Source organism: Aythya marila (genome assembly GCF_965140915.1).
Source record: "Aythya marila genome assembly, chromosome: 5".
Lineage (NCBI taxonomy): Eukaryota > Metazoa > Chordata > Aves > Anseriformes > Anatidae > Aythya > Aythya marila.
The window spans coordinates 31,471,375-31,491,002 of NC_139046.1; the positions used below are offsets into that span (position 1 = coordinate 31,471,375).

Genomic DNA, 19,628 nt, shown 5'->3' on the forward strand with positions numbered 1-19,628 from the left:
GACCCACACCTCACAGAACCGAGGGATGGGGGCTCTGGGTGGGCACAGGGGGCTGCAGCTCGCAGTAACCAACTAACCGAGCCACAGCCCCACAGACAGGGCAGAAGCTCAGCTCCTCACAGGGCTACCTCCCCCCTCAAGCACCCGCTATGCCAGGGGGCGACCCCACTGGGTGCCCCCCCAAGTGCTTTAAGCGACACCCCACAAAACGCAGGGCTACCCCGAGCCCCTGCTGGCACAGCAGGACAACCACTTCTCCTCCGAGCCAGCCCCACCTGCCCGTGAGGCCCCGTTAATTAGCTAATTAGGGAGGGGCGGGCAGCAGGCGGCCCCCCCACCCCCGGCCGGCCCCGAGCTGCGGGCCGGGCCCGCCCCGCCGGGAGCAGCTGGAGGCGGAGCGGGAGCCCCCGCGTCCCGTCCCGCGGCTGAAATAGGGGCAGGGCCCGGCCCGCTCCCAGCCCAGGTGGCCGCTGCCCTCCGAGCCGAGCCCGGCCGAGCCGCCTGCGAGGTAAGCGGCGGGGTCACACCTGCTATAGGGCGGCTTTCGGCCCCGTTCTCCGAGGGGAGCCGGGGGTCCCGGCGGCTCCTGCCCGCGGTGGGCAGCGCGGCTGCGAGGGAAAAGTTTCCTCGGGGAGAGGGGGCGGCGCTGAGACCCCCGGGGGGGGCCGGGGTTGTTCCCCGGGAGGTGTTAGCGGGGTCTGGGCACCCCCCGGCTGGGCTCCGCCGCCCCGTGCCCCTCGCAGCACGGTCTCCAGCCTGACCTTCAGCGGGCGCCCCTGTTCCTCCCCCCTTGGGGCCGCCGCCTCAGCGGGCTCAGGGCCCCTTTGTGGCGGCTCCGGCACCGCTGAGGGGCGAAGCGGCTCCCTCGAGGGCTGGGGGCTGCCCTATGGCTCCTGGGGGGTCTGGTCGTTGTCCCCTTGCTGTGAGCAGGGTGGTCTCGGCTGTCTCATGCTCCCCCCTCAGCCCTGGGGTTGGTGTCGGGGGACTGGGGGGGTTGCAGTGGCTGTGCCCGGCTTTGGGGCAGGACACCGGGGTTACCGTGTCCTCTCCAGCCCGGGGCAGGCGAAAGCTGCTCAACATGGAGGTATTAGTGGGCCTCACCGCCCGGCGCTCGCTCTGCAGGTTGTCACCGCTCACAGGAGGAGGGCTCTGCCATCTCCACCGAGCGATCAATAAGCGAAGTTAGCCTGGCCCCAACGCATTAACCAGTTTCACCGCTTTTTGTGCCAACTCTGTGTGCTTCACTTGCTTCAGTTCTTCAAGCCCTGAGCCGTCCCTAGGTGTGGGGGTGAGGACGAGGTGAGCCGACCACCTCTGGTGGTGTGGTCTGGCCTTCTCGTCCACCCTGCACCCAGTGGGTGCTCCCTGCCTCTTGCGGTGGGAGATCAGCCTCCCTCCCCTTCAAATCCACCACTGATCTGATTTGCACAAAGGTATTTGTGGTACGGCAGTAATCAATGGCCCTGTGAAGCCCTAGCAGAGCCTCCTGCTCCACCCTGGGATTCAGATGTCGCCCAGAAGCTGCTAAAGCCTCACGGTGATCCAAGCAATGCTCAGTGCGTAATGGGCGCAGAATGCACGACTGCAGCGTGTGGGCTAAAATGACAGGGGCTGGCCGGTCCCAGCTCCAGGTGTGAGCTGGTCCCTGGGTGGAGTCACACCGGAGCTGCTCCCTGCGCATTGCATAACCGAGCACATTCCTTTTCGGGAGGGATTCACCTTTCTGTGAAGTGCACAGCATGCTCCGTGTGAGACGGAGCGTGTTCTGCTTTGGCAATGCTTTGTGTTATTAATAGTGCCTCGCAAGAAGTTCCCTAAAATGTTTACTAGATCGTACTTCCAGTTGCAGCTTGGAACAGAACGAGCGCCTGAGCTGGGCTAGCTGCGTGCCGCCTTCCCTGTGCTGTGCCCACTGTATTGTATTGTTGCATTGTTTTCTGAGCTCTTTTTTTCCTGACCTGTGAGTTTGTGCTTCTCTGGCTTGCCTGCACTTGTTCTATTAAGGCCTGTCTTCCTTCTCGGGTTGTAAAGGGTGGCAACTTCACCGTGTTGGTAGGTATAAGTGCTCATCTGGAACTCCACTATCAAACTTCAGTGAGTAAGGGCTGTGTGTGAGCTGGCTGTACCAAAATGCTGCAGGTCCTTGGCAGGCTGTGTGTAACCAAACTATAAAAGTCTGACTACCTCATGGACCCCAAATCAGTTCTTTACAGGACAGTGATGCTTTTAATCATTCTAGGTCATTATGGATTACAAAAGAACTAGCCTGACTTTTTGGGGCCTTCCATGGATGAACATGAGCTTACAAGCCATCACCACCCCTAAAAATCTATATGTACACATATGCACGTATAAAGATTGAACAGAGCAGTCAGGTATATCTGTAATGCGACTAATCTTAGAAGATGACTGTAAAACTGAGAAACAGATGAGGCCCTATACTAGGGGCAAGATCAGCTCCTGCTAAAAATGTTGTATCTCAGAGTGGCAAATACTATATATTCTTTATTCTGGCAACTTTGAGGGCTGGAGATTATTCAGTTGTTGTTGTTTAAACTGTTTGGTTCATGTGATGGCTGGCATCCAGGGATTGAATTGGAGACCTCAAAAGTATCTGCCTATAGCCTGAGTGGAAAAAACTATGCTCTTGATTAGAAAGCAGTAATAAACTGCCTCTTTTTTTTTTTTTTTTCCATCAGCTGATCAGTAATATGTGAAGTTAGGCTGCTCATGAGAGTTCATGGGGAAATTTCTAAACAATGGGAGAGCTGTTTAAGCCCTTTGAGGCACTCTTATCTTCCTAAAACAGGCTTTCTGATCGGGCAAGCTATTTTATCATACTGACATAGTACGATGGGTGTAGATGGTGCTGTATGACAGGGAGCTGTGTCAGAGAGATTAAAAAAAAGCCTTAGCCTTAATCTAAAGGCTGTAGTGGGTGAGACAGAAAACAGTGAGTAGTGTATCTGGAGGGTTTTGTGGAGAATTTGGGCTTCTTCTATTTGAAGAGTAACAGGAGAGCTTTGCATCCTTGGAGCAGTTTAGAAGATGTTCAAGAGGTAGCTTAGCTACCTTGTGGCACAGTGAACACTCATTTAACATCCAAATGCCTTCTGACCATCTGGGCACACATTTTTCCAGCAGAAAGTGTAATGTGAATGCAAAGAGCCTGATGTGCCCTCTGCTGTAATCACCCAGCTTTGTTTCAGTGACTCGTACAAGAGTTTCATGTCCCTTCCAGCTGAAATGTGGGCTGAAGCTGGGTAATGCTGTGAAGCAACGTGTGTGACTGGCATCCTAATCATATTTCTGCCTTCAGTGGTGTCTCCTGGCTGTGAATGGCACAATGGGAAGGAGCCTTTCAGACTTGAGACAGTTGGAATTTGTGTGTTCAGTCTAGTGGTTGTCAGTGGGCATTGTAGTTCGCTCAAGAGGCATGTGAGGGATCTCCATGGTACCAGGGGCCTGGATCCAGAGGCATTAGGCTGGGGGGGGATTTTATGCTCTCCTAGCTGACAATTGCAGAAGGACTGTTCATTGTGACCTGTGGGTAGGCTTTTTTGCAGGCTAGGGGGGTTAGAGTTGCTGCAGACAACATGGCTGACAATAAGTCTTTTGCCCCATTCATGCTACGAGCTTGCCCAAGCTGTGTCTCATCTGTTTGTGGGAAGATGTGGTTCTTGCCTCCTAGGCTTTTGGGGATCTGGTCAATCTTTTCAGTCACTGTAGATGACCATCTGTTGGCAGGAACTTCCTCCTCTGCCTCAGTACCTTGCTGCTGAGCCAAACCTCTCCTGCTCCTGTGCCTGCTGAGCTGCATGGGCTGCAGCACTGCAGTATAGGAGTGTGAGGTGGGCTTCTTACACGACCCTGACAACAAGGGCAAGAAACCTTCCTGGAGGACCTGGAGACAATGAGCATGTTTCACGTCTTAGATAATTCTAGATGCTTGTTTTTGCTTCTTGGTGTCCTTAATCAGCCCTTTCTTGTACCAGCACTGCTCACCCCATTGCCTGGAAACCTCTGTGAAAGCCTGGTGTTGACACCAGCAGGCTTCTACCCCAATACAACCAACAGCAAAAACAGTTTTTTGAGCTGTGGGATAGGAGCTGCTTCTAGAAGCCACGAGGGAGGAAACAATGCCCGCTGGATTGCTCTGTTTGTGCATTGATTTAAAAAAAAGGTCCTGCTGTTCTTCCCTCACATGTCTGTTTGGGTCCTGAGGATTAGAAACTGAGATCTGTGCTTTGGCCAATGGGCTGAGGAAGCAAATGACATTCCAGTGATGCTCAGCAGTTGAAATTTCTTCTGTGATATGTGCCCTTTGGACTGAGTAACACATTCCTTTGTAGCCTCTTGGAGTTCTGTTGATAACACCTGGAATATGAAGTATATTGACTTTAATAGACGTGTTCTTCAGCTTGATATTCAAAAATGTATTTGAAGAGGGCTGAAGAGACAATACCAAAAATGAGGACCGGATTCTGTGCAGGTTATCTGAAAGCAGACAGGCTGCTGCAAGACGTAGTGTATGTGACCTCCAGGATGAATGTGTGAGGTATGAATAATCACAGTGCAGGACAGTTCCTGATGGCTGCCCTTTTCAACCTCCTTATCTGTGCAATCTCCAGGAAATATGTCAAAAAGACATAGGGTACCTTTACAAATAAACTCTCTACAAAGCAATGGAATCTGCTAACTGCTGCTTGGACCAGGAGATGCTATGAAGGGAATCCAAATTACTGAGTGTTCTCTACACTCCACAGAGCAAATGTTCTTTCTGGGACCAGGCGTGTAAAAAACACTCCGGTTGTGTAAAATAACTTTGTCTTACCTCTTGCCTGTAGTCCTGCCACTTCATGTGGTACCGAAGGCTGCCTTATGATTGCATCTTTGTGTTTAAGTGTTCCTGCGAGGAAGCAACTGAGGGAACCTATCTCTGGTGACAAAAACTGCTAAAGAGGTTTGCTGTCATCTAAGTGCGGGAACTGGCCACAACACAAAACAGAAGCAACGTGTGTGATGCTTTACCTCTTGCTTCCCCTTTACTGCAAGATGTTCTAGCACTCAGTCTGATCTCATTCAGCTTTCCTTGCAAGAAGTTGTCCCTCCCTGTCCAGGGAGGTGATGGAGCCCCCGTCCTTGGAGGTATTTAAGAGACACATGCATGTGCTACATAGGGGCATGGTTTAGTGGTGGACTTGGTAGTGTTAGGGTTAATGGTTGGACTTGATTAGGGGTCTTTTCCAACCTAAGTAACTCTGATTCTGTCTAATAAAAGCTGATTTACTGTTTACCAAGTAAAACCAGAAGTCTGAGAGATAAAGAGGAAGAAATAGACTACCTTGAATTCATTGTGCCTATGTTTGCCGTGTACTTTGTCTACATGATGAATATTTGCCAAGTCCATCTCCCATTGCCCCCTTCCTTTAGAAGACAGTTCAGTGAAACTGCATGTTGGTAAAATGGAGCCAAGGGCTTCCTTGCATACAGAGGTATGCAGAACTGCAGCTGGGTTAAAGTGCTCCTTCCCAATGGAAGGGGCAGAGGAGCCTGGTTGGAGGCACTGCTGCACTACACCGCACAGTGGTCAGGGAGCTGCCAGAGGTTTGGTGCTAGAGCGGTACGCAGTGGCCTGCGGCTCTTCGGAAGGCTGTTGGGTCACAGCCGGCTCCCTTAAGGCCCCTTAATGCATTCAGGTAAACTTGATCCCTGCTCTGGGGGTTACAAGGTGACTCAATCACAGGAGAATATTCCATTGATAGAAATGAACTGCTTTTTGCTGAGGTTGGGGAAAAAGCAAACAGCAGCACCACCCCGTTATTTCTTTTCTTTACTCTGGGCTGGATGAAGACGGGGCCTTCTGTTTGGATCACTGCTTTGCTCAAAGACTGGCTGGAAGTGGGCACACAAAGTGGGCCTGCTGTTGCAATCTCCTTTAATACTGGAGATCTACGTCCTATTGGAAAGGAAAACAATTTTTCTTGGTGAAACAGTTTCTGCCTGGTACAGCTATGTTGGTCAGGAATCTTAACCTTTAGATCAGCAGTGATGTGTTGGCAGAAGCCTATCCTGTAGCCTTGGCCTCTGCAAACTGGACAGGGAATAGCTAAAAAATATGGAAAGTATTTTGTCTGAACACTTTTTAAAAAAAAAAAAAAAAAAAAAAACTACTTGGTTATGGCATGGCGAGATGTCTGCAGGATATTAGCTTGGCCTGGATCTGGAGGAGACCAATATAAGGAAGCTGTGGCCTGAAACTAGAGAGAGCGCTGAAGCAACACATAGACTCAGGAGGTCAGCACCTTAAGCGGAGGAGGATCTTGTCTGTATTTTTGTACTTTGGTATAACCATTGAGAATTTTGCTGGGGGACAGCCACACAGTCTCTGGAGAATCATTGTCTTGGAGACGAGCTGCTGTTAGAGGCTTGCACATAGCTGAAGTGACCTTTGTGTGCAGTTACTGCTCTGCCTGATGTCTCTGACCTCTCCCTGGCTGGAGAAAGAGAAAGATCTCTAAACTGTACTAGGCAGCCCCGGCATGCTTCAGGGAGCAGCTGAGGAACACGGGTTTGTAGGCCCTCTCCCAGGCAGGCGACTCTCGCAAGGGTGTGACCACAGCAACAGGGTAAGCATCTCAGGGGATGTTTTGCTGGGCAGGAGTCATTTCAGGTACACAGGCTTCTTGGACGATCTTGATGCCACTTGGTGCTCCTCTAGCTGTAGAGAACTGGCCTCTCTCTGGCAGGTGACCACCTGTAACCATCAGTGCCCCTGTGTAATGGCAGTGGAGAGCACCTTAATGGGCATCGTTCAATTCAGAGCTGTTGGATGCCCACACGTAGAGATGAGGCTGGAGAGCAAACCCTGTCCCATGCTTTGTTTCACTCTTCCCGTCAGGGACCTTCCCAGCACTGCTGTACCAGTACCAGGCCCATTTATTGTGCTGCTGGGGGTCTGTGGGCCTTCCTGGTGTCAGCTCTAGCTCCTTTCTGACAACAAGTTACCCAAAAAAGGTGTTTTCATGGCAGCCGCTCTGGAAGGGGAGGGTGGACTGTTGTCCTTTTGTGTCTTCGGGTTGTTCAGATGGAAATGTTTATCTGCAGCCTACACCAGAAGCGCCCTGGAGTGAAAACAAAACCTCTCCCACTGCCTGCTGTACAGGAAAAGTGACTCCTTGGGAATCAAACGGGCTGGTTGCAGAGATGGCACGCTGCTGCTTTGAGGTGTTACTGTCCTGAGGTGGAAGTGAGTTAGTAGCCTGCTCCTGATTGAAACTCTTGGTTAGCTTGTCTTGAACACCCCTACAGGAACTGGTCCATAATAAAAGTCCATCAGCAAAGCCCAGTTAGTTGATAAATATAATTGAACATTTTCCTTCATCTGCCTGGATCCAGTGCTTGCAGTTGTACTCGGGCAAGGTGGAAAAGGGACTCTGCTGGGCAGGAGGCTTTGCCTGGTGCTGTACAAGCTCTGTTTCTGTGGAAGAACTCCTGCAGGCCTGTATGCACCAGCACTTTGGGCATTTGTAGAGCTCAGAGGCTGGTTCTTGGCAAACCTAGGGAAACAATTGCTCACAGGGAGTCTCAGGAGGTGATCAAGCAATGCACAGAAGCGATGCCTTGGGCGTTTGGAGTCTGGAAGCACTGGAGTGCGGTGTAGAGGGAAGAGGATTTTTGTGGCTTGTGTGCCTTAGGGAGAAGTTTCTGAAGTCAAGGGTGCTTATTACTATCTGGCCTTGAAGCTTTAATTGTGGGTCAGGACCCTGTTGTACTCGTGTTGTGTAAACACGAAGCAAAAAGGCCTGCTGAGTGGTGTGGTGCCAGATGCACACGAAAGTGAGGGTTTTAGCCTGACCTCCCGGTCTGAGGGTGGGGAGTTGTGGTGTGAGATATGACAGACCGGAGCAGGGGTGAGATGGATGTGGTTAAAGGCTGAAACAGCTCTGCTGGGACAAGTGCTCTGGCGGTTCTCCTAGTGGAGCTCAGCACCAGTGAATCGGTCCTGAGCCACTCTGCCCTTCTGCAGCTGAAGGCCAAGAGCTCTTTTTGGATAACTTACTCTGTTGGTCAAAATAAGAGCAGATATTTGGGGGATGGAGGGGAATACTTTTTTTTTTTTTTTAAACACTATTAGCAGCAAGGCTTGTGTCTGCATAAATCTCAGTTGTACGGTTTATTTTGTCTACTTGTCTCTGCTGGTTGTGTCTACAGTGGTCTCATCTGTAATTGTGCAGAGAAGTGACTGGCGATGTGGGTGCTCTCCCTGCTCCCTGGGGGAGTTCCTCATGCAGGAGCTGCACTGAGGTCTCATTCACTCAACTGTAAGAAATGGACGAGGGAAGCAGGAGGGGAAAGAAACATTCCTCTGCTCTGCAAACTTAACGTTGGTCCCCTCTTAGCAGAGGCGGCAGTGGCATCAGAAAGTCTTGGTGTTGATCCACACAGCTGCAGCTCATCCTGTATGGGCTCTGCCAACCTTCCTGAATGACACGGTGGCTCCTGCTCCATCAGGACGCAGGGTAGCACTGTCACCTCCCCACCTTGCTGTAGAGCAGCCTTTGGCACATGTAACACTCATCTGTTGGCTTTTCCTGGCAAACTCGTGTTTTCCCTGGTCTCAAGCTCTTGGCAGCTCCCAAAACATACGATGTCTGGGGAATAACCAGGCGTGAGGGGGTGGAGTGGCAATCTATTTGCTCCTCTTGGGCTGAGGGTGACAGCAGCAGCTGTTCTTCAGCCCCCGTGTGCACTGCTAAGTACCATCCCCGTGTCTGCACGCAGATCCAATTTGATCTGCTGACTGACATGGGCTCATGGAGTATGTAAAGTCCAGAAAAAGCCTGGCAGAAAAGGGTCCTCCTTGTTCTTTGACCTTTTTGCTTCTACCAGGACCCTTTTATCTAGACTTCTATGAAGTCTATACAACTGCTATTGAAATAACCTATTCTGCTGGCTGCTACTTGAGCCATGAAGATTAACCTGTAGAAAGGTTAAACTATTCTTTTTTTTTTTTTTTTTATTTGACCACCCAGCTCCTGTGGTGGTGGTCTCAGTAGAGCTTCGAGCTGTGGGGTGCTTTGCCATGTGTTATCATTGCTGAAAACTCCCGTGTGTTCAGATGCAGACTGGAGAAGTTAACGGAAGGGAAATTCATGGGGTGTTCCTGAATTCCGAGGTGCCACATTCAGCTCAGGAAGTTCCTGTCAACAAATGGTTAGAGGCTTGGAAAGTACGCAGGGAAGCATCGTGTATGCTTGCTCTGTTCTCCAAGCAAGGAAAAAATAGCTGCTTTTGGCCACTGGCTGTGAAGCGTACGCGGTGACAAGGACCCTTAGTCTGATCCAGTGCAGCTACTATTATGTTTCAGAGCCTGCTAATCTTAGTGATAGTAAATCCAGTTACTTGCATTTGTAACTCCCAAGAAATTTGAGCTGTGCCTCTTGATTTTATGGTGGAAATAATGGGTTTGGGTTCCTCCTTTCTTTACCGACTGACCAGGCAAACAAGCTCGCTGTGACACACAAGCTTTCCGCATTTACCCCTGAATTCTAGCACGCTGGAGTCAGTCTGAATCGGAAACCAGAGATGGAAGGCATGGGTGTGATTCAGGGCTTCCCGATAAGGAAGTGGGGATGGGGGCAGTGTGGGAGGGAAGGGTGGAAAAAGTGATACAACCTTAATGGGTGACATCTAATTGAGCTGTGTCTCTATGAGGAGAAGCTTGGTTTTAAATGTAGAACTACTGAGTCCTTTGTCCCTTTTTGATCTTTAGGGAAAAGGGATGGGAAGAAGCCCATGTCTGTCCTCCCCTTCTTTTCTTGAAGCCTGCCATGTCTACGTGTGAGGCACTGGGCTTTCCCACCAGCCGCTGTGCAGCGCGGGGGCTCAGGCCCCACCACCCCGTGCCTGGGGTGTGCTTATTTTAGGCCTTGCTGGCGTTGGGCTGTTCCTTTTGCTCAGCTGTTGTGATGCTGCCACCTTTTCCGCACAGTGCTGTCATGCCGCCCCAAATAGTTTCTATTTTAACTTTCTCTGGGGCTAGGTCTTGTGACACAAGGATTTGGCATCTCTCCTACGTGCTGGAACGTGGCATCTTCGGAGGCACGGTGGCTGCAGCTGCTATATCAGGGTGCCCCTCCTAGTAGCTGGCAGAAGGGGGACACCCCTATCCCGGCCCTGGGGTTGGGATGCCTCAGAAGAGGCAGCATCCCTGCGAGGAAGCAGCACTGTCTAACCGCCTCTCTCTCTCTTCTCCAGTCTGTTGTAAGGAGTCTGAAGAGCTCGGGACGTACTTGCCAGCTCCCTGCTGCTCCCCTGTCGTCTCCCTCTCAGGTACGTGGTTACTGGGGGCGATGCTGAGCTGTGTGCCCTGGAAGCACGCCAGATGGCTTTGCAGCCTGCTAAGGGAGGATGGGGACAGCTGGTGGCATGAGTGGAGGTGTTCCTCAGGCTTCTGAGCTTGTGCACCTGAGCATCACGTCGCGTTTAACAGCTGGGTTGTGTGACTGGAGGTCCGCACTTCCAGCCTTCTGGGGAAATCCAGAGGAACGGCATCAATGTGCTTCTGACAGTCAACAGCACGTGAGACTGGGCAAACAGAGCCCAATTGTTTCTGGAAGAAACAGAGGAAATTCCTGCAGCCTGTGTTGGGGTGCTGGTGAGGTGGCTCGCACGGCAGCTGCCACGCTGAGGAGGATTTGCAGGAGGTGGGAGACGGGCACTCCTAACCTGATCTCCATTTCTGCTGTGTGCTCTGTGGGCTGGCAGAACCAGCAGATACCTCCCCGGGGTGTGAGGGAAGCTTTTTATAACTAGGAATGTGCAAGAGGAGAAGTGGCAGCAAAGGACATCTATGCTGTGTTAACCCAGGCTTGCCCAGAGGGGAGCGGGTTTGTGCAGGAGCAACTGGCGTGGGCCTCTTCCCATTCCTCATTCCTGCACAAAAGCATCCTTGGGCCTCTCCCCAGGGATTTCAGAGTCACACCGCATCAGGAGCAAAGCAGCAGCGCAGGCTTGTATGGGGAATGGGCCGAAGTCCTGAGACAGAGGTTGAGAAGCACCTTTCACCTTCTAGCCTAGATTTTGAGCCTACTGAGGTGACAGACTCGAGTGTTTTTAGGGAAGCCATGTGGCTGGGTAACCAGCGTGCATGCTGCGGTGCCATGTGCCTCTGCGTGTTCCTGTAGCTCTGCTCAAGCCCAGCTCAGGTGGTGGGCAGCTTATCGGGCTCCTCCCCACTCACAACATGCCTGACTGCTCGGCCTCGTTTTCTCCAGCCAGTTGTTGTAATCCTGACTCACACCGGGAAACTGGAGTCATCTTTGCTGATGGAGGACTCGAAGTGATTCAAGTTTTCAAATAGCTGTAGCTACTTCAGCTTCTGTAGCTTTTGCTGCCTTCCCGAGGGCCTCAATTAAGAAAGGGATCTCTGCAGGGGTGGCTGGTGCTGCTGAGAAGTGTTGGATTCACTGCTGTCTCTAGGATCTGTTCAGCTGAAGTTTGAGATCGACACCTACAAGGAGGTTTGGCCAGTGCTGTGTTAGAAATCCCTTTTCTCTCTCCTCAGCTTAACTGAAATCTGCAAAAATTCCTTGCTGCAAGAAAACGAGGGCGATGTCATCAGAAGATGATGCTGGTGGGGAGGCTCCTGGGGGCAGTTTCTGGGAGGTAAGGAGGATAATTGGGGTGTGAGGGAGGTAGGAAGGAATGTCTTACCTCCCACCCATGGAATTAAAGGGTTGAGTTTCAGGTTCACGGGTGACATGGTGCTCTTGGGGAGTGGAAGGGAGAGGCCGTGGGGTGGTTCGGTAACGTGTTGTCTTACTGCAAGGAGGAGTAACCCTTTCCTCCACTGATGCTGTGGAATGAGACTTCCTTGTTCAGCTGACACTGCTCAGAGCTGTGAGAGGCAAAGAGCATCCTGGCGTCCTCCCTCCATTGCTCTGCCTGGCAGAGCACTAGAGGCGGGTCTGAGCCCAGCTGCAGGTTCCAGGAGGGTCTGCGCTCCCTCCCAGTGCACTGCTCAACCTCCTGTCTGTGCTGAAGGAATGTGAAGGTGCTGTACAAATAACAATGTGTGAAATTTCAGGCTGGAAACTACAGGCGGACAGTGAAGCGCGTGGATGATGGCTACCGGCTCTGCAATGACTTGATCTCCTGCTTCCAGGAGCGAGCCAAGATAGAGAAGAACTACGCCCAGCAGCTAACAGAGTGGTCCCGTAAGTGGAGGACCAATGTGGAGAAAGGTAAAGTTGGCAGGCTGGGATATGAGCAGGGTGCAGTAATTGCACTGTATTCCTGGAGTGCTCTGTCATACTGAGGTGAGGCCGTTTCCTTGGGGGGGGACGGGACAGGCTGCTCCTCTCCAGAAAGAGGGGTGTGAATTTCTTGGGCATTGTTTTTTTTGTATGTATATTTTTGTAGGCAGCTCTTTGATTTACTTTTAGAAGTCTTCCTCTTCCTCTGCATTGTCAGGTGTTTGGTTACAAAAATATTTTTAGTGTTGCAAGTCCTTGGCCAGTCCAAAGCTTAAATCAAGCTGCAGATCACCCATCTTAAATGCCTGCCTTAGCCAGCTGTGACAGCCAGTCTGGGTGCTGCCTTCTGGGACTGCATGGAGACCAGTCAGTGCTGACTTATGTGATGGAGCAGAGCTGTGCAAGTGACTCCAAAGTGACAGATGAATGTAGGAGGAGGAAAATGAGTGTTTTTTCTTGTGGGCAGGAGGTGAAGAGCCCCTCTGGTGCTTGTTCCTGCAGGTCCACAGTATGGCACTCTGGAGAAGGCCTGGCATGCTTTCCTGACAGCTGCAGACAGACTTAGTGAAATCCACTTAGATGTCCGGAACCACCTGGCTGGCGAAGATTCGGATAAGATCAAGGCCTGGCAGAAGGAGGCCTACCACAAGCAGATGATTGGGGGCTTCAAGGAGACAAAGGAGGCAGAGGATGGGTTCCGTAAGGCCCAGAAGCCCTGGGTGAAGAAGATGAAAGACGTAAGCAAAGTGTGAATGGGGAAGGAGGGGTGAGGGTGGTCCAGGTGGGTGCCACTAGCCACAGTAGGGAGTGCCACAGAGGGAGGGATGGCTAGCTGGCCTCTTGGTCTCGGTGGTCTTGTAGCTTTCTTTCTGTATAAGAAAAGTTTAGGAACAGGCTTGGTGTTCCTACATGGCAGGTTAGCACTACGAGATCATCTGGAGATACCTGTTCCCATGGTTGGCTAAACACCAGATCAGCATTTCTGTTTGTCCTCAAACAATTGCTGCTGACTGTAACAAAGTGTTAATGTGCTCTCTCTGAAGAACAGAAGATCTCTGACAGAATCACCTTGTCTGCATCACTCCTACAGGTAGAGACCTCAAAGAAAAACTACCACGCAGCCCGGAAGGAGGAGAAAACAGCCCATACAAGGGAGAACCATGCCAAGGCAGACTCCTCGGTCTCCCAGGAGCAGCTGCGCAAGTTGCAGGAGCGTGTAGAGAAGTGCACTCAGGAGGCTGAGAAGGTGAGCACTGAATGGACAGGCATCACAAGGATGCGAATTCCAAGGAGAAGGCACTGGCTGCATTGTCACTCAGTGAAATTGCTCCTGCTGGAGGCTGTAAGGAGGTGTGAGATTGCATTGTTTTGAAGCTTTAGTGAATTAAACTGAGACTTCAGGAACAAAGGCTGAGTGAGGGGTCTATCCTTGGTGTTGAGTAGAATTTAATTTATAAATATCTTTTTTAAAAAAAAAGTAGGGGGCTGGTTGCAGGGGGAGGGAGCTGCAGAGCTGAAGACTTGGTTACCAAATGTGGGTGGCTTACTTGCTGACAGGAGTGAGTGTGGAAGGACCTCTATGGAGGAGGGTGGTAAGGAAGGAAGAACTTCTAAGATACTAAGAGAGCAATGGATTTGGATACCAGCTGTGAGACTTGATCTGTTTTCTGTGCTGTGTGTTCAGCAGTGCAGGGGGGAAAAAACTTCCCTCCTGAGCAGGGGGAGTGTCAGTGGTTTGATACCAGAGTAACATATCACCCCTGTTCCCCTCCTGCGTTGATACAGTGCAAGGATCAATACGAGAAGATGCTGGAAGAGCTGAACCGCTACAATCCCCGCTACATGGAGGACATGGAGCAAGTGTTTGAGGGCTGTCAAGAAGCAGAGCGCAAGCGATTGTGCTTCTTTAAGGAGATGTTCCTGAATCTGCACCAGCATCTCAACCTCTCCACCAGTGAAAGGTACCAGCCCTGACACAGAAGGGCGGCTCTCTACCCTGGGGTGTCCTGGGCACTGAAAAGGGGTCTAATTCTGGTGTTGGTGAAAGGGAGCTGCATCAGGCACATCTCGCTCCTTCCCCTTCTGATTGAGAATGGGCATTCGGTCTCCTTTTTTTTTTTTTTTTTTTGACTGACCAGTGCAGGAGGATCCCCACAGAGGATTCTTTCTGCCTCTGAACCCTTTGTCTTCCAGTACTGACCCATGGGTGTGTCTCTGTTCTGTGAAGTGCCTCAGTGTTGTGTGTAATCCCAGTCTGTGGAAGGCAATGGAGCCACATTCCTGTATGTGTAGTAAATACACCCGTTTTGTCCTGAGTAGAGACATCTTCAGAGAAAGATGATCATGAGCCCATGAGTTGCCCTGAAATAGGGGTTACACAGGGAGGTAGGCCCTTCTGGGCTCCTATATGTTGAGGTGGAGGTAACAAATCTGAGCCACTTCCTTATTTGTGTGCAAGAATGTGCCAGGCTCTTTTGATACTCATTTGAGCTATGCTGGGAAGTGGCAGATGTTAGCTACTACCACACCAAACAGCTTGTCCTGCTTGCCACAGTAACACTTCTACAATGGTGGCCCTATTTTTCATGAGTTGAGCATGCATTGCACCCTCCTAGCACCCTTAATTTTGTGGGGTTTGATATGCTATGTAACTGTGCGTGAGGTTACGCTCTTTGACTTGGGCTTTGGGGAGCCACTGAGGGACTTGGTTACTGATGGTTCTGTTTGTTCTTGGTCGTAGCTTTCAAGCATTGTATCGAGATCTCTACCAAGTCATCATGGCTGCAGACAACCAGGAAGACCTGAAGTGGTGGCGCAACACTCATGGGCCAGGCATGGCAATGAATTGGCCGCAGTTTGAGGTGACAACACATTCTGGAGTGTATTACTATTATTTTTTCACTATCTAGCTGCTTTCCTGAAATTGGTGGATTACTAGCCTTGTGTTGGAAAGACATGCATCAGACATACCTCTTTCCTTTCCTTTCCAAGAGTTTCTGAGAGCGGGCATCTGGTCCTCTTAGGCTAAACCATGCTGGTGTCTCTGGCCTTGAAGTGAGGCTCTTTGCTGAGCAGACTCATGATATTAGGATCTTCGGAGACTTGTGGGGTTGCAGTCCCTTCACTTCCTTAAAGGAATGTGTGCAACCTTGCTGAACTCCAACTACTCTGCCTTCCAGTTGTAACAGCAGGGAAGCTGACCTGGTTCTCAGGGTTCTGGGATAAGCTCCTATTGTCACTTTTCCCACAGGCCCTCTTGTTGCACCTCAGGACTCAAGAGGAGTGAGCCTGCTCTGTCTGCAAGGCCACTTGGCTGATCAGCCACAATTGAAGCATGACTTGTGTTACTACTCTTCCTTCTGTACTGTCCAGTAGAAAAGATGCCCGGAGCTCTCACATCTTCATGGCTTGATGGTGTTATTACTTCTTCCTGAACAGGAATGGTCCCTGGAAACACAGCGGCCGATCACCAAGAAGGAGAAGAGCGGTAAGATGGCTGACGATGTCACGCTGACCAGCATTTTGCCTGCACGGGATGGTGTTCTTTCACAGACCCCTCTGCAGACGAGGCGAGGGTAAGGACTGAAACCTGGGATACATCCTGTTAGGAGAAGTACAGCCCTGCCCAGGGCAATTAATGCGTTGGGTTGACAGGACTGATCTGAACTTCTTGTCTCTTCTATTTCTAGCCCCATGGCCTTGCCCAGGACAAGGTAGAAAAAGGCTGTTAGGGGAGCTCTTTTTGGTCTCCTATATAGCATTCTCCTAGATACCATCTCACTAGGGGCCTCCCTTGTAAAGATCCTTCTAGTGATGAGATCTGGCCTCGTTCAGACCAGTGCTGTGCAAGATTGTGGCAGGTGTTTCCACACCTTCTCTTCCACCCAGACAAGGTGAAGAGAGTTGGGAACTGGCGACCTTGTGAGCTAACCGTACTGTTTCCTAAATGAAGGCATTAGTGTTTGTTTTTTTTCCCTTGGCATGGTGCTGAGTGCTGCCTGACAAGTCTGGGTACAGCTACTTCCCTTGCCAGGAAGCAAGCAGGAGAATAGGGAGATCTAATAGGATATAGGGATATATAATAGGGAGAATAGGGTGTCCTGCAGTGCTGTCACCATCCTGCCTTAAATGGGGAACCCTGGCATAAGTGAACTGGGTGGGAAAGAAGGGGAACATAGGGGTGTCTCGAGGCTATTACTGTATTTCAGTCTATTGGATTCAGGGGCCCTATTTGCCACTCCACAGGTCTTCCTATCAAGAGGAGCAGAACAGCTTCTATGACAGCCTGAGGGCACCCACATTTGTGAAGTTAGTATGGAACGGAGCCTCTTCGGGGGTTTCTGGGTTCCAGGTGCCTGTCCTCTGCTGTTCCTCCCCTCTGCTCTTGCTTCTTACTCAGAAAATGGCATTCCAGCCACATCTGTTTGGGATGGGAGACCTGTTTTTTTCCCTGTCTGTCCTGTTCTTGGCTGGAATAACTCTGGACACAGCTGGGCTCTCCATTTTAGGACTGACTGACCTTCCCTGAGTGAGATGGTCCGCTAGTAGGATGAGGTCATGAAAAGTATGCATGTGTGGAAACGCTGAGAATGAGTTACCCTCCTAGCCCTCAGGGCTCTAATGCTGGGATGCTTTCAACCAAATCTAGTATCTCCTGGTGTCCTGCTGTCCCATTCACCCTGACTTGGCTTTTGGGTCTCTTGCACTTCGTTCTATGGCATAGAAGCCTTTGAGGGGTCAGAGAGGTGTGTGATTCAGGAGGAGGTGGGTGAGAGATGACCCTAACTACCATCTTGTCTCCTCTCTGCTTCCGCATGTACAGTGGGGGAAAGGAAGACATTTCGGAGTGGTCAGATGAGGACACTCCAAAGAAGTGCCTGGATGCCAACGGGCATGAGGAGGACTTAAAGGTACCAGGTGTACGGGTACGAGCACTGTATGATTACACAGGACAGGAGGCTGATGAGCTGAGCTTTAAAGCAGGTACAGAAGCACTAACCTCTCACTAACTTTTTGCTGTCCTCACTTGAGCCAAGTGAATGATTGAAACACTGTAAGAACTGGATGTCCACTTGAAAACTGACAACTATTCTTCTTTCCCTGGCCTGACCCACTGCCAACTGCTGAGGCAGATGGTACACCAGGCAGTTCAACCTGTTGTAGATCAAAAGACAGTGAGGCCACAAAGTCTGCTTGGATCTTGGTTACAGTGTAGGGAAAGCAGCAGACCCAAGTGGGTGAAATGAATCCTACCTGCTGTCTCCTTAAGCATTTATTCTTTATTAAATGTTTTTCCCTTGTCACTGATATAAGTTACTCTTCTCGGAAGTACAAGAAAGGTGACCACCTATATTGATTGTCCTTTGAAGTAACCAGAAGGTAGATACTCTGGGAAGAAAGCCCGTTTGACTGCCATGCACTACTGAAGGCAGAGTTCAGCTGGCAGAAACAGCTATGCAAACTGTGGGTATCTTGAGAATGGGTGCCCTGGCTCCCAGCAGAGAGGATTGAGTGAGGGAGAATGTTCAAGCAAATAAACCCCTCCCCTTCTTTCTTCTGTCACTTAAACTTATAAGCTTAGTTTGAATGTGCCATCTTCTCCAAATTCAAGAGGACATCTGGATCTTGAGTGTCTCTAATCTTGCTTTTTTATGTGGTGTCTGCTATAGAAATACACCCCTCTTTAAAAGGCGCTGTCTTTCAGTAGCAAGGACTTGGGCCTGAGGCCAGTATCTGTGCTGTGGTGTAACCATTCTAACAAACTTCCTAGTGTGAACTTGTTGCTGTTGAATACCAGTGCTCTGGATCTTGGCTCTTTGGGGTCTTGACTCTTTGCAATTTCTTTCTAGCCAGCTGATAAACAGAGGCATGACTGGTTATCTTCAGCCATCCCTTTTCTGAATCTGCTCTGACAAGCAAGGACCAGCAGGGCTCAAGCCTAACAGCAAATGACTTTCTTTCCCAGCCTCTGCCAGTGTGGGATGTGCTTACTGATGCAGTAGACCTCCCCCTCTGGCAGATGTATGACTTTCTACTGACAGAAGGGGACCTCTCTGCCCTTTCCTGTAGTAGATATGGGGAGGTTAAAAGCCTTTCCTGATCATAGTCTGGGAAAGGAGTTAATTCCATGCCTTTCTGGCCAAGCCAGACAGTTCATCATGGAATAGTTGTTTGGGGTATTTCCAGACAGAGCTTAGCTGCTTTTTACATTTCCTTCCTACCTGCTCCAGTGGAACTTTTTTTTTAAAAAAAAAAAAAAATCCCTGAGCATTCTGAGCCATTTGGCTTATAGGCATTTTCCTCTGGGGAAAAGAAGGTTGGGTAGAAATATTGGGAACAACTTCCTGATGTTGAAGAGCAGAAGTTCCTTTGCCTTAGGGGATGGTACTGACCACAGCTACTGAAGAGGTCAGTAACTCTGGATTGGATTAAACTGCAGTATGATACTGAGTGGGATAAGGGGAAAAAGTGTGGGGATTCAGACCAACTCTTTTTTCAATTCAGAAAAATAAAAGTGCTCTTCTACCTTCCCCCTTTCCCAAAGCTGCTTCCTAATAACTGTTTTTGCTTGTAGGTGAAGAATTAATGAAGATTAGTGAGGAAGATGAGCAGGGCTGGTGCAAGGGCCGACTTCTCACTGGCCAGGTTGGACTCTATCCTGCTAACTATGTTGAGAAGGTTGGATCATGATTGCTACCACCCTGTTAGTGTCTCAGCCATGCCAGCATCTCCTGCAGAGGTCACTGGGTCACTGCTGGCTCCACTCCACCTTTGCAGTATATCCAACACCTTCTGGACTCTGAGGGCATGTATTCCATGTAACTAATGCTTCATTTTAAATGCCTAGACCTGTAGGGATTTTCTAATAAATAAACAAGGATGAGTAAGACTTTTCTGACTGTGAGCACTATAGGAATGTAAAAGTGCAGAAGAGAACAGATCCTCCTGACTTGGACTTGGTGAAGGGAGATACACAACATGTCCAACTCCTCACAACAGACAAAGACTTCCTGGGCTTCAACATGTGCATCCATAGCATGGGGGTGTCTGCCCTGCCCCCAGGCTTCCTGTTCAAGGAACTCTGGATGTGCAGGGCTGTAGGGAACTTGTCGCATTGCTTCCTCTTTTTTTTGCTTAGCTGAGCTGAGGCAGAAATCTGTTTATCCTCTCAAATCTTTCAGAAATCTTCAGTGTCCTTTACCTCAGGCCTGGTGACTCCTGTGGTAAGGCAGCTGATAAAAAGGTGCAACTTCAAAAGCCTGGATTTCCCCTCCCACTGTCCTCCAGTTTATTGGGATAACACCAGAAATGCATGATAACACAACTTAGGGACAGGAGAAAGGCTTCTATCTTGCGTTGTGTAGCTGT

The 19,628-nt window shown here is 50.2% G+C and overlaps 1 protein-coding gene across 2 annotated transcripts; it reads left to right on the plus strand.

Moving 5' to 3' along the window:
- Positions 1 to 372: 372 nt before the first annotated feature.
- On the plus strand, positions 373 to 19,150 carry PACSIN3 (protein kinase C and casein kinase substrate in neurons 3). 2 transcript variants are annotated; one of them, XM_082761552.1, is made up of 12 exons: positions 373 to 508; positions 10,261 to 10,335; positions 11,570 to 11,670; positions 12,092 to 12,248; positions 12,762 to 12,997; positions 13,351 to 13,506; positions 14,046 to 14,221; positions 15,001 to 15,121; positions 15,699 to 15,835; positions 16,506 to 16,568; positions 17,083 to 17,243; positions 18,835 to 19,150. In XM_082761552.1, exons 3-12 carry the CDS (start codon positions 11,617 to 11,619, stop codon positions 18,948 to 18,950), a joined length of 1,377 nt encoding a protein of 458 aa, XP_082617678.1. In that variant the 5' UTR covers positions 373 to 508; positions 10,261 to 10,335; positions 11,570 to 11,616; the 3' UTR covers positions 18,951 to 19,150. The 2 variants fall into 2 exon arrangements, with proteins under 2 accessions (XP_082617678.1, XP_082617679.1); XM_082761553.1 differs by lacking the exon at positions 16,506 to 16,568.
- Positions 19,151 to 19,628: the final 478 nt, after the last annotated feature.

Excerpts from the sequence above, each read along its gene's own strand:
- PACSIN3 (XM_082761552.1), top strand. The coding sequence starts at position 11,617 with ATGTCATCAGAAGATGATGCTGGTGGGGAGGCTCCTGGGGGCAGTTTC. Across the intron at positions 12,249-12,761 it reads GAGGACCAATGTGGAGAAAG|GTCCACAGTATGGCACTCTG; the intron begins GTAAAGTTGGCA and ends TTGTTCCTGCAG. Across the intron at positions 17,244-18,834 it reads TGAGCTGAGCTTTAAAGCAG|GTGAAGAATTAATGAAGATT; the intron begins GTACAGAAGCAC and ends TTTTGCTTGTAG.